The sequence below is a fragment of the Melanotaenia boesemani genome, chromosome 5, assembly GCF_017639745.1.
Source record: "Melanotaenia boesemani isolate fMelBoe1 chromosome 5, fMelBoe1.pri, whole genome shotgun sequence".
Classification (NCBI taxonomy): Eukaryota; Metazoa; Chordata; class Actinopteri; order Atheriniformes; family Melanotaeniidae; genus Melanotaenia; species Melanotaenia boesemani.
In genome coordinates, this window is record NC_055686.1 from 10,336,454 (window position 1) to 10,350,232 (window position 13,779).

The 13,779-nt window shown below is 37.2% G+C and overlaps 3 protein-coding genes across 7 annotated transcripts in view; 2 read left to right on the forward strand and 1 right to left on the reverse strand.

Annotated features, from left to right (window-relative positions):
* LOC121639776 overlaps window positions 1-13,779 on the forward strand; it is a 565,698-nt gene that overhangs the window by 436,749 nt on the left and 115,170 nt on the right. The window lies entirely within an intron of this gene.
* LOC121639814 overlaps window positions 1-13,779 on the forward strand; it is an 882,884-nt gene that overhangs the window by 416,509 nt on the left and 452,596 nt on the right. The window lies entirely within an intron of this gene.
* LOC121639714 (SH3 domain-containing protein 19-like) overlaps window positions 1-13,779 on the reverse strand; it is a 48,539-nt gene that overhangs the window by 33,694 nt on the left and 1,066 nt on the right. For all 4 annotated transcript variants that reach the window (XM_041985158.1, XM_041985159.1, XM_041985157.1 and 1 more), the window contains exon 2: window positions 3,559-3,595. In XM_041985158.1, coding sequence (XP_041841092.1) covers window positions 3,559-3,595 — 37 coding nt within the window. The remainder of the gene's footprint in view (window positions 1-3,558; window positions 3,596-13,779) is intronic.

The window sequence follows — 13,779 nt, forward strand, 5'->3', positions numbered from 1 at the left end:
CAGAACGCTGACTTTGCTGCATGCCAAACATCCAATTCATTTAATGAACTCCAGTGTAACTTACGTCACAGTGTCTTTTATTAAAGACAATGTTCCACTTTTAATCCTCCGAGGTGAAAAATATGCTCACAGCATATTTTACAAAATTACCATAAATAAAACTTGGAAAATTCAACATATTCTCCAGCTGTCAGCAATCCGATCTGTAACTCAAAGATATTTCAGGAAGTCCAGGATCAAAGGAAAGCCAAAGCTCTTCCAGTGTAAATGGAAAGGTGGGTGTTGCTAGGCAGGTTAGGAATCAATAGCCAGACTCACCAAGCCCGAAGGAGGATGACAGATGTTCAAGGATCTCTCCCTCTTTCCTTATCAGTCTAACAATCTTTGTCTGCAACACTCTTGCCTGCTTGCTGAGTTTCTCTCTGTCTAAAATCGCTAACTATTAACAGACAAATGAGTCACCCTGACACTGCCCAAACTTACACGTCCAAACTTCTTTCCTTTACGCACAAGTGGAAAAACACTCTCATTTCTGTTTGCTAAAAAAGCTTCGAAAGAAAAAAATAAAAAACATTAAACAAACCAAAAAAAAAACTAATTACGAATTTAAGACTTGTTTGGAGTAAACAAAGTTTTGGTTTAACTTTAAAGAATTATCTTTTTTTAAGTCTGAGTTTGTGTGAATATGCTATATCCCAGTTTGCTGCTGGATTTTGCCTCTGGTAAACCTTGTTCACGCTTTTCCTTTTTCTCCATTACATCATTTTCAAGTGTGTTTGTGCCCGACGGTGCAACACTTCAGCTCAAGACTGATGGAAAATAAATGTACAAATGCAGCAGGACATTGGCATGTACACTGCAGCCAATACAAAGAGAACAACTGGAAACTGGGGATGTAGAAAAGGGTAAATTAGCTTTCTGATAATAGTCAATAACAGTGGAAACCAAACAGCCAAAGCAACCACAACATTTACTGTATTTCTGCTTCTGTGAGTATTAAATAAATGTTATGAATGTTATGTGGACCATGGATAATCACAACAGCGTGGGGAAAAAAAAGGTTAAAATCTCTTTTGTTCCTCCACTGTCACTCAAATACCATTACGCATGTAGCGGTCACATTTCCTTGGCAACAATAGCAGGCGTGAGGTTTGCAAGAAAATCAAAACCTTGATTTATGACAGTCAAAGGCACAGATAATGATAAATAAATACCAGATAGCAGTAGTCATGTTACCTACCTGCTGAAGCTTAAAGTAGCAGCACACACAACCATGAAAGGAATTTTAACAATGTTTAGCTGCCTCTTTTATCCGGTGTGAAGGAAAATTACAGAAGAAAAGACCGGTTGGTTAGCTTTGTTACCATGTTGAGATCAATCCACCAAGCTGCAGCTGTCTGGTACAGCTAAAACTGGCCCTTTTGCTCAGTATCGTAAACCCTGGAGAGCAGTGCAGCTGAAAAGATGGTTTCCTCTGAAACATCATGAAGGTTTCTCCATCCCTGTTTTCTTTTGTCATTTTTATATTTTCTTTGCATTCGCTTCAATAATATGTATATTACACCATTCTAAACATTAAAAAATGAAAAACAAAGATTTTTTTTGGCTTTTGGCTAAACTGTCGAACCATAACCAAGCATGAAAAATCGCACTAATAAGCATAACACATGAATGTATGCACAAAAAACTGTCAATGTTCTCCCAGATATACTCAGGTGCACTCTTACGCACAACAATGACCAGCATTTTTTTTATTTACTAGGGATCTGCACGACTAATCTATTAGCCAATTATTCAGAACGGCATTCATTGTCAACAACTGTTTTTAAAAGTCGATTCAGTCTTGTTTGGGACAGGAGGGGAGTTATGTCTCAGTCTGCAGAACACGTGAAAATAATGTTTACTGCGCTAAAGTTTGTAGAAGCAGAGGCAACAGACTGGAGCAGATGTTGATGACAGCAACGAACCAAAAGTAAACATGAAAGTATTTCACTCAACTGGACAAAAAAAGTCAAAAGCGCATTATGCTAGCTTACCAGAGTTCTACTAGCACGATGAGGACTCACTTATTAACCGTCACAAAAATGTTGCGCTTAAGGAGATAAAAAACAAAACAAACAAAAAAACAGACTGAAAGAGGATGGAGAAGGATTGGTTTGGTTGTCACTAAGCATTCGTGTGTGGGCGTCATTTAGCCCACCAGTTAGCGCAGCCGTACCACAGACAGAGGCCACAGCTTCTCACCAAAGCCGACTCAGATTCGACTCCTGGTCTGGAACGCTGTGCTACATGTCTCCCTCTCCATGTCTGGTCCCCTTTCTTATCTCACTACTGTGCAATAAAGGCCATGAGAGGCCTTAAAATCTTTAAAGAAACACAAAAAAACGCTTGTTCATGTAAAGCGGACACTTGATGCCAAGAAAACCGATTGACAAATCAATTTTAATTAGCCTGACTAGTCAACTTAGAAAATGCCTTTAAGTGCCCATCCCAAATATTCACCCGAAGTTCATTTACAGGAAGTGACGCGTATACCTGCAGAAAATTGGCAGGAACACTGCAGTCAAGTTCAGATCTGAGGTATCGTTGGATTGTTGTGATGTTTATCCAACATTTCTCTCTTGTGATCAGGACTATTGAAATGCTGGTGCGTTCACACTACAAGGCTCTTCACTGACAAGAAGTCACTCGACTCATCTCAGACGTCATCAAGAAGTTTCAGTTGGCATGCAGACAAATAGCTCTCATCATCAGGGGTTAAAACAAAAGATTAATATTTTAAATCTTTTTCTGGGGTGGGGTCGCAGAGGGCGCTTAAAGCAGCTTAGCCTGGGCATTTAACAGGAAATAGAGAGATAAAAGAAACATCAATTTTCTTTTTATCCCTGGGATTCCCTTTACTTTAATTAAAGATTATTTCCATTTTAGAAATTACAGACCACTTTGTTCCACAGCAACTTATCCACCATACTGACAGGCAGACTACATATTTAGACAAGCTATTTAGAAACAATGATAACAAGATAAGTCTGTAGTATTCAACGTGTATGCAATAATTTTAAACAGCTCCAGGACTAATGTGGACAGTTAAAAGGATTCACAGCCTGTTTACAATCAGTGGTACTTCTCACATGCCCACCACTTAAAATGACATAAGCGCAACAAAAACAAGGCTTTGTTTCCTCTCCATAAAACACACACACAGTCTTTAAACCCTGTGACCTCTACAGCTAGTTGCTGTGCCAACCAGCCAACAGACAAATGCTTTAAAGAGTATGTAAGAACCGGAGACCAAAGGAGAGGAAAGTATTCCCTGCAAGTCGGAGCTGAGCTGAGCAGCAGATAACAACATGGTGGCAATTTCATAAAAACGCTTCCAACAGGAAGACTGAAGGAATTTTTAGTTTGAGATGCTATCTCAATCAAAGCTACTGTAATTGTTCTCTTTTATGCTTTTTCTCTCTTTTATTTAACCTAGATTCAAACAACTCTTCCTGCATGTGGAAAGGTTTACATGCATACTTCCTGACAAAGACAAAGAAAAGCTAAACCACTTACCTGTGACGATGCTCTGGCTTACGGCGGTCAGGACGACCTGGAAGAAACAGGAAGGTGGTTTGTAGTTAATAAGCCTGCAAACTAAATATCTTTCATTTACTGACTGAAACGTGACAGCAGAATTTAGCATTTTATGTGAGAGCTCTCGTTTCAACCACTGCCTTTTAATCCGATTATAAAACCCAGAAAAAGGCAACAAGACCTAAAAACTGGTCAGATAAAAAAAAAAAACATGACTTTCCTTTCAGATAACTTTACATCTACAGCGTCTTTAAGCATGGGATAAAAATGAGGATCAGCATAATTGGAATCTCTCCAAAATATATAAATGATTTGGTCCATATAAGCTGCTGGTCAGCTGAGAAGAGTATAAATATTGGGATTTGTCCTAAGCAGCACAACAAACCACTTTTAGTACTAATAAGAGCCCTGGTACATCCACCAAATCAAACAGGAAACCAAACCACCCTTACATACCCTTGTAACATAATGAACACAAACAACAAGCAGATTACCCTGTGTACATGTAGAAAGTTCTGCCTGAATCAGCCAAAAAAGAAAAAAAAGGTTCTGGTGGTTCCCAAAGAAAAAAAAGAGATAAAAGTTAACTTTAAAGTTGTTTCTTTACTGCTGCATCTGCCTGTACTGACACAGAAGAATTTCACTGTGTGAAAATAACAGGTATCATATATATAAATAAATAAATAAATGTCTTCTCGTACGAGTTCTCGTGAGGTTTAAATTTTCTCAGTGATTTTTAATTTGAAATCTGATGTGGTCACGAATACTTCTGTATTAATACACTGATAGAACATATTCAACACTTTGCAGGGTAAACAAAATTACAGTAAACAAGGTTAATCAGGGTTTTTATGGCCATAATTGAAGTTATTTTACACCCTATTCCTGAGAAACCCTCTCCCAAAAAAAGCAATTCGCTCAAATGTCATGTAATATTTTTTGTTTCCAGGAAGAACTAATTATATAAGATGTATAAATGCAGTGGTGATAAAACATATACAAAGTACCAGGGCGATTAATCGAATTTTAATCACAATTAACGATCTGGGTTTTCAACGATCATAAAAATGTAATTGTCCGATTATTTTTGTCCTTCACAAATCGAGCGCCGCTGGCATTGCAGCGCTCTGCTGCAGACTCCTCCCACCGCTCCGGCCGCTTTAGTTTTATTCAGCTCGAGCTGCAAACACCTCGCCAGTTATGGGCTGGACCACGGGAGGCGATGTCGCTCCTTCTCCATCATTTTCTGTGGAACTTGTGCGATGAGGCTAAAATCGCTGCCCTCCTCCAGCCAAGAGACAGGCGACATTCATGCATGTGAAATGATGCATTTGTTCACATAGACGTGCACACGGAGGCTTGTGACGCGACACAAGAAAATAGAAAAATGTTCAATTTTTGTGAGTGACCACTAAATAACCCACCAGCTTCCAGAGACACAGAGAGACAAACTTTATAAACAAACTGAAGTTTTTTTCTCAATTAACACAGTGAACAATCCAGGATTTAAGAACCTCATCAACACTTAGACAAACGGTATCACGGCCATCTTGTCTCCATGTTAGTGGAGTGTCTCTCTGCCCTTATGATGAGTGTGGTGAGGGTGTTGTGAAGGATGTGGCTACAGTCCCATGTTTCGCCACCGCTACAGACCTGTGGTCAAGCTGCACCGAGTATATAAATGTCGCGCTACATTTTATTGATGCAGATTTCAACGTGAAAACAAAATGTCTCCAAACTAATTTTTTCCAGATCACACCGGGCAGAACATAGCTGCTGGTCTGAGACGAACAACAGCTACAGGGACCTGGTGGAAAGATGCTACCTGTATTACCACAGACAATGCTTCAAATGTCACAAGGACTAAATGTGTAAATGTTGCCATCATGTTGTCATTTATTAGATGGTGGAGCTTCCACCATAAATTTCTCTTCAAAACACATTTAAATGTGCATCCTACAGCCAATTCAAATATAAATGATTCAACACTAGTGGTTTTGTAATATTATGAGGATGCAAAACATGGAGATGCATCTAATCATTGAAAGAAATGTAATCAATTCAAATCTCAAGGCTTCTAAAAACTCAGTGCTGATGTTCTCAATTACCTAAATATGTTTTCTCAACTAAAGTTGGATTTTTAGATGTTACTTAATGTAGTGTTGTCTGTCTACTAATTAATACAGTTGCTCTTTATGTGTATATAAACTGTAGACATCTGCATACCTGGTTATTATAATTATTAGTACTATTATTTAATTTATTTACAGGTATTTATAGGGCAAAAAAACGTACAAATTAAAACTTATCAGCTCAGATGAACTATTTTTCTTACAATGGATCATTATTCTGCCTACTGATGTCTTGTACATTGTCACCAAAACATTTATCCAAACTGTCAGTGTTTGTCCTTTGTTCTAATTTTTTTAACCCTTCTTTTTCAGTGATATGGGAAATGTCCTAAACCAACACTATTAACATGCATAACAAAAAGTAAAACCCTGCAACCAAACCAAGCTAATCAAGCCAAACCAATCTGATTCAAAGAAAATAACCACTGACATTTAATTTAGTCATTTTTAGTCATGTCTGAAGCTGTCAAAGAAGTGGTAAACAAATCAGTATCACATACAGAAAGTACATCAACACAACAAAAAAAAAAGGATGACACATCAAATGGTACTTGTTGACCAGCCAGCTGATTAAAAAAAGAACATTCAGACAATAAAATAAAAATTTTAGTTATCAATTCCTCACCTGAGCCTTTCACAACTACATTTTTAAGCTTAAATACAAAGAAAATAAAGAAACTGGATGAGAAAGTAAAAGTAAAGTTGGATTTCTTTCTTTGTAAATTAAGATTTTTCCATTTCCTACCTCCTTTCCTTCCTCTCCTCTTCAAAGCTTAAACTAATAACCAGGTCAGCCTGGCTTTTGTTCCAATCCAAACAAAAACGTTGACGTGTCTGAAAGCTTTCTCCCAGTGATTCTGTCTTTATATTCTTTATACTTTCTTTGCTGCTCCAAAAACTTGAGAAATAATCTTTAGTTTTCTGTCCTCTTCTTCTTTCCCTTTACTTTCTCTGTCTCTGAAACTCTACCTGGACCGCCCATCTGTTCTGGCTCGCGTCCTGACTGGCAGGAAGCTTCCAGGAAGTGAAGCTGTGATTGGCTGCTGTGGGATTCTGCTGGAGTCATCAGCGTTTTAACACTTCCAGATGTTTGAGCTGTGTGCTGGAGCTGTGCTCGAACACGCAGATGCACAGCGCAGCAGCTTTTACTCAGCATTCGTCATCTGTTAGGATTCTTGTTTGGTACGGGGAGGTCAGAGGTCACGGGTTAAGAACCAGCAGGCCATACATACATAAAGCTGATGTTACCATCCAAGACACTGAAGAGCAGGTGAACATAGAGGAGCTTTTAGCGCTGAAGACAGATATTTCCCACAGAAAAAAAGCCAGAAACATGATTACAGCTGCAGCTGGCTACATTTCTGTGGTGTTTTTGAACATTTAAGTTCAAGTTTTAAAAAACAATTACACTTGTTTTAATAAAGGAGAAACAGAACAGGCTTAATTTCCCTCTGGGAATTAATAAAGTTTTCTCCGTCTCATTAAATTTCCAGATTATGTCATTCAGTACAGTGCAGTGTTTTAACACACAGCGTCCATGACTAAGAGCAACAGATGCTGCCAAATGAGAAGTCAGATTCAAGCAATATAATTATTTCTTTCAGAAAATTAGCAACCATAGATGTGCAAGGCTTTCTTTTTCCTTAACATTGATTAAGTATCTATATCAGTGGTTCCCAACCTATTTTCCTTGAGGACCCTCTTCATGCATATACTAAAAAACCGTAGACCCCGTGCCTCACCCTGTGCTGAAACCATACTTGGTTTTATGCTTTCAGACGTGACATTCTCACCATAAAGCCTTCCAATGTCCTTCCATTAAGCCAAAGTTATTAAGTTAATTTAATTAACATATAGCCCTACTTTTTTTTTCTTAAAATTGGGACAATGTGTGGACATTAATCATAGTGGCTCTTAATATGTAATACCACACCCATTGGCTGATCACCCCTGAAGTATTTAAGTAACAGATAATTTTGTGATCTTTCTGTGCCATTTTTGCAACCTTGTAAATCCCACAACAGACCCATTGTTGTTGTCAGATTTCTTGTAGATATCACAGAACATTTTCTTTCTTCAGCCACAACAACTCCTGCTCCCACGAAACCCGGTTATCCCACTTAACCTACTTGTTTGCACTTGCTTGTCTCCTGACATAAGTTGCTCCTGGCTGACAAACTTCAGTACTTGACATTCTGCAATGGTTGGAATAGACTAGAGCTTGAAAACGTGGAAAAGCCTGCTAGGCAATGAAGTATTGAATACAGGATCAGAGACAAGTCTCAACAATTATATTGCATAGCCGCTCCCCCCAGTCGAATGGGTACAGTGGCGGTGCAGCACCCCATGCTGACAAAAGGCTAAAGACAGAAAATGGATGGTTCAAGCCTCATATGTTTGTGTGTGTGTTTGTATGTGTGCACACTGGTGCAGAACTCAGCATGTGCAATACAAAAATCATGTAGAAAGAAATGATGCACTTTAGTGTAAATAAGATAAATAACCCCCACATTTATTACAAGGACAAAGTATAAACCAGTTGTAGAGGAAAAGTAACCTTCAGGCTTCAGTGTTTTAGCCACAGGTTGCATCATGTAGTTGGTAAATGAAGCTCATATCTCAACTTCATGTCCTTGTGTAAGAACAAAGAGCAGTTAATATTTAGATGCCATCTCATGTGGTAATCATCCATCTCATGTAAAAATACAAATTTCTGCACTAACACTAAACAGAAGCTTGAATTTAAATGATTAATTTCAAAATTAGTCAGAAAAATCACAATAAGATTTTCTTCCCCATATCATTCAGACATAGTAAATATTCTTGCTCAGAACTTATTTTCTAAATAATCAATAAACTGACAGGATTGGCTGTTACAACCGTCCCACAGCTATTGTTGTTTTCTAGACAGCATGTGTGGTTGTGTTTGCGAGTGGGGCATGCGTGTTTAGCCAGAGCAGATTGAGCTAGTTGGTGCTCTAGTATGTCAACTAGTAGCACATTTTTCTACACGTTATGCGAACTGGGATGCTTGCATGTGATATTTATCACCTGTTACACTCACAGAGAAGCTTTTGTGCAAAAAAAAGTGGGTCAACCCTATTCAAAGCAGACACACATTTGACTGCCTAATCTTAAAGACACATGGATGATGATGCTCATTTACATTTTAGTCAAAATGTCTACTACATCCAGTTTTATTGCTCATTTTTACTTCCAGTACATGGCTATAGAAAATGGGAGCGCAGTTTAACTTAAAATGGTTGATTAAAAGGTTTTGATTATCCTGCAATATGCATAGCTATGAAAAAAACTTCAGATGCTACAAAAATTAATAACAGACTCATGTTACTCCACAGAGAGACCAGAGACGGTGCAGCAATGCTCCATTCAAACAAACACATAGTTCATTTTCTCTCTAGCGGCCAGGTTAATGTTGTCATGATATCAATGATAAAAATTTCTATTTAATCTTCGTGATAAAAACATTCTGAGATAGAGTTAGAAGAAATAAGTTGCAGCTTTGAGGGATCAATTTGATGAAAACAGAGTGACTTCAGCTCAGTGCAATTGCATGCTTGGGCTTAATTTCACAACAGCAGCTGACTCAGACTTTCAGCACAGATGCTCACAGATGTGTGTGACTGTTTAAACCTCTTTCAATTTTTATGGCATTTGCTAAAGAATTGATCATGGGATTGGACATTAAGGGATAAACAAAATGGTTAATGTTTTGTGTTTTGCAAAGTTTACATTTTTTGCTTTGGACTACAATTGTGCCATTACTCAAGATGTTCATAGCTGATGAAGCCTATCCAGGCAAACTGTAGTGAACAGCTGTCAGAAAGGGGAGGAAGTGGGATTAGGCTTCTATGTTGCTAACAAATGCTGTGCTTTTATCATCCTAAGAGTTGCAGGCTCCCTAGCAACCTACAAGCACATTTCTGCCAGCTAAAACAATGCCATGTTCACATAACCCATGCAGTCTAAATGGGTTAAACACAAACACCACTGCAACAAGTGTGAATGCAGTTATTCTGAGATTTTTTCCCCTCATGACTTCATCAGAATTACCTCAGGACATAGTCAAAAGAAAGCCTGCTTCACAAACTCAGTATGTGGAGCTAGAAATGAGCAAGCAACTAAGCGGTTGAATCTTCTGAAAGTCCCTGCAGAGAATCTGAGTCCACAGCTTTTCTCCCTTAATGTTTTACCCTGCCTGGTGTGTTCCTGAGCTTTATGATAAACAGCACTAAAATCACCAAGGACACCCTTTGACCAGACTAAATAATACTCAAACAGCTGTACGAGACCTTAATCTAAATCAAACAAGTTAGACTTAAATCAATAGCCCTCTGTTTAAAGAAGTAAACATACTTATAATCAGCCCACACTCCAGGGCTGTTGCAATAACCTCGATTTTGTAACGTCATTATTAATGGGTCAACCGCAGGGGATGCAGAGCAACCACCACAACGCTGACGTTTTATGATTGATGAACATGAAAAGAATATTAATACTAAATTAAAAAAATAAAGAGCTTTGAACTGAAATTAACCAGCAAAACTTGCTCAATGATTAATTTAAAGCAAAGCTCATTCAAGGCAAAAAAGACTAAACAAATTCCTCAAAGAGATGCTGCAAGAGAATGATACAGGGAAGCAGCACCAGTGTGAATCAGCACATAGAAACATGTCGTCTTCTGCTCAGGCGGTGGAGCTACATGTAGTAGAGCTACATGAGTCCTGCAGACCAAATCAGGACTATAAACATGCACCTCCAGATCTGAAAAAGCTCATACCATCAGGTCCTCGCTCACACTACTTAAAGAGAACACATGGAGAATTTCCCAGCAAGCAGCAGTGACATGACAATGCCAGTCTTATATTAACTAAAGTCCATATGTGGCATTTGGTTTTATTTATGCATTTATTTTATTACTCAATGCACTTTAATATGCAACTCTTGTGCAACTTATGTATGATGCTGTTAATGTTTTAGTTCATCACGTATAAACTGTGTGAATGATGTCTACTGTAAACAAAATGTCCCCTTCAAAGTTTATTATTCCTGAATGCTGTAAAAAATTGCATTTATCACTTTACCATATTCAATGTCAAATTATATTTGAACCACTCATTTGACTTATACTGGGTATCCATAGCTCCCATTAATGCAAGTTTTATAACTGTAATGGAGGATCAATATATCTACACTTAAACTACTCAAAAAAACCAAACAAACAAAAAAAAAACTTAATTTTCTAAAGAAAATAGTTTTAGTAATGTCATTTCTGTCATTTTAAAAGCAAAACCTAACATAACAGTGTACCAATGAAGCTGATCCCAGTTCCATCTTGTCCAACATCAAGTTGATAATCATTAAACGATGTAAGAATCCTTAAATTCTGTAATTATGGTAATTCTGACAGAACTAAAATCAAGATGTAAAATCGTGTCTGTAGTGTAATTATTTCTACTTCCAGGAATGCTGCTACTTCCTGTACTGAAGGCTGAACTGCAGGACAACACATCCATCCTGTTATTTTCCCTGGAAATCCCACAGCAGCCTTATTATGAGGTAAAATTTAATGACTATTATATAACATCACAATCAGGACACTGTAAGTTTTGTAAGTTTTATTGTTATACGCAACGATATATTTATTCAGTTAAATGTTTGACAGCTAAAGTGCTGTAAACAGTGATATGACGTAAAATAACAATAAATGTAAAGTGCCAAAGATTTGTACAATTAATTCTGTTTTTTTTTGTTATTGTTATTGAGATCTGATTTTTTTCCCTTTGTTGTTCACATAAGAACTTAAATGTTCTACGCCTGTATGAACAGTCTACAGCTCTGACATTAACCTCATGCGCAGAAGACAATGCAACGTTACACACAGCATGCTGTTTAAGGACATAAATACAACATGCCACAATGTGTTGCATCATTTTTGAACATATACAATATCTGTCAAAAAAAATGATGATATAATACTGTTTTGTTATTGTTAATATTCAGTCTTGCTATGTCCTGCCTCCTCTGGTGCAGAAGTTTGACGTCCGTCTCACTTCAATGAAGAATTTGGATGAAATGTGATGCATCTGTTCAGACTTATGTTGCCTTGAAATACAGTGGAGTCAATATAAAAGTGGTTTGGGTCAGATAAAGAAAGAACTGATTTTTGTTGAGACTGTCATTAAAAAAAATAAAATAAAAAATAAAAAAAAAATGCATGCATGGGTCACTTAAATGTCACAAAAATTCACATTTGTCTGCAGAGCAACCATTACCTTATATTTAGTGTTTAAACATCTTAATAATCCATCGATTAAACAGAAAATTCATCAACCACTTTGACAAGTAAAAATTACACGTTGTTTTGAAGTTTCTTTTTATATTTTTGTGTTCATTTTAAACATGTCTCTGTTGACACAAGTTGTAGGTGAAATACACCAATTTGGCTTGTGAGAAACTGTGATGCACCTGTTTTCTGACAATTTATCAGCCAAACAAGAGGTCTGCTAACTTATCAAGAGAATATTTGAGCAAAGCTGCAATGCAACAGTCTGAACAGCACAAATCAGATATTTTTCAAATACAACATTCATATGTGGTACTATATCTGATAGATACTCAGTCTGAATGGTCATGATGATTTAATTCGGCTTTTATGTCATTGGCATGAGAAGGACAATGGTCAGACTGAATGTAAAAAATGAACAGAACAATGTTTAACATGTTTTTTCAGATCTGATTGCACAAAAGCTCCAAAACTGACAAGCACTAACAAGTGTAGCATCCATATTTACCTCTGTAAACACAGTGTGCTGCGTGATCACGTCTTCCTCTGCACATGTTGGTCACTTCAGAGACGTGTACAACACTAAAGTGTGAATAAAATCTAAACCACACACAAAAGAAGAGATTTCTTCAAAAAATCTAATTTGATCATTGAGAGCAGCAGTGTGAACGTAGTTTTAGTTATGCTGCAGGTGCTGATTGTTTTACTGCACTAAGCTAATCCAGTTTTTCTCACTAGGCATATTTTTCCCTGATAAACAATGTTGTCAATTAATTAAGCAAAAATCTGCTCATAAACAAATTAGAGGTTACGGTAGCTACAAAAAAGAGTCAAATTTCTACATTTTTTAACTAAAGGTTAAACTAAAAAAACTTTAAATTGTTGGTGAGGCTAACTATGCATCTAAAAACATCATAGCAGTCTAGAGTAAACTATATCTGGCCTATTTTGGTATTACATATTATTTCAGTGGAAATAATTGATAAACTGATCACACTAATGTCATTATCCTCCCTTTGGCTTGTAATTGCTCAAATAATATCCAGCACAACAACCCAGCAACTCAGTCAAACCCTGTTAATGTTCAAGTCAAGATAATTAAAAAGGTTAGCAAAACAACCACAAAGGGAAGCAAAATAGGTGCTTTAAAACTAAAATAGTTGGTAGTGTGTCATGTAATCACTTAAAAAGGTGTTTAGACATATGCAGTAGTTTTCCTACAAAAATATCCACCCTGGCCTGAGGGCACAACTGAAGGCGTCATCTGAAGGCTTTCTCTGTAATTATACACTAGTCTTGCTCAAGCAGTTACAAAGAATAGCCTTAACAGTCAAAACATTGAATTATTACTTTTGTTTTCCTGAATGAGCCACAGACATGGAGACGACGAGGAAGACTTGCCATTTAAATTAATGGCTGTACGTCTTGGCACAGGTTTGCACTGTTAGTGTCTCCTCAAGGTTGGATTTACATTTGTGTGGGAACTTTGACCCTCATGCTGATACGTCTGCGTGCTGATTGAAGACTTCATGGCTTTAAGCTAAAATAGTCTACACCCATACTCATACCATATGATTTTTCTAACACTTATCACACACCTGTGCATGCTTGTGTACAAAAAGTAAGCCATTCATTTCAATAATGCAAAATATTTAAGCTTGAAAACAGATTTCTTGTATCTCAAGAATCTGTGAAATATTCACTTGATTGTTGGCTAATAAATCTTTAGGTCCATAAAATGCTTAAAATGATACAACTTTA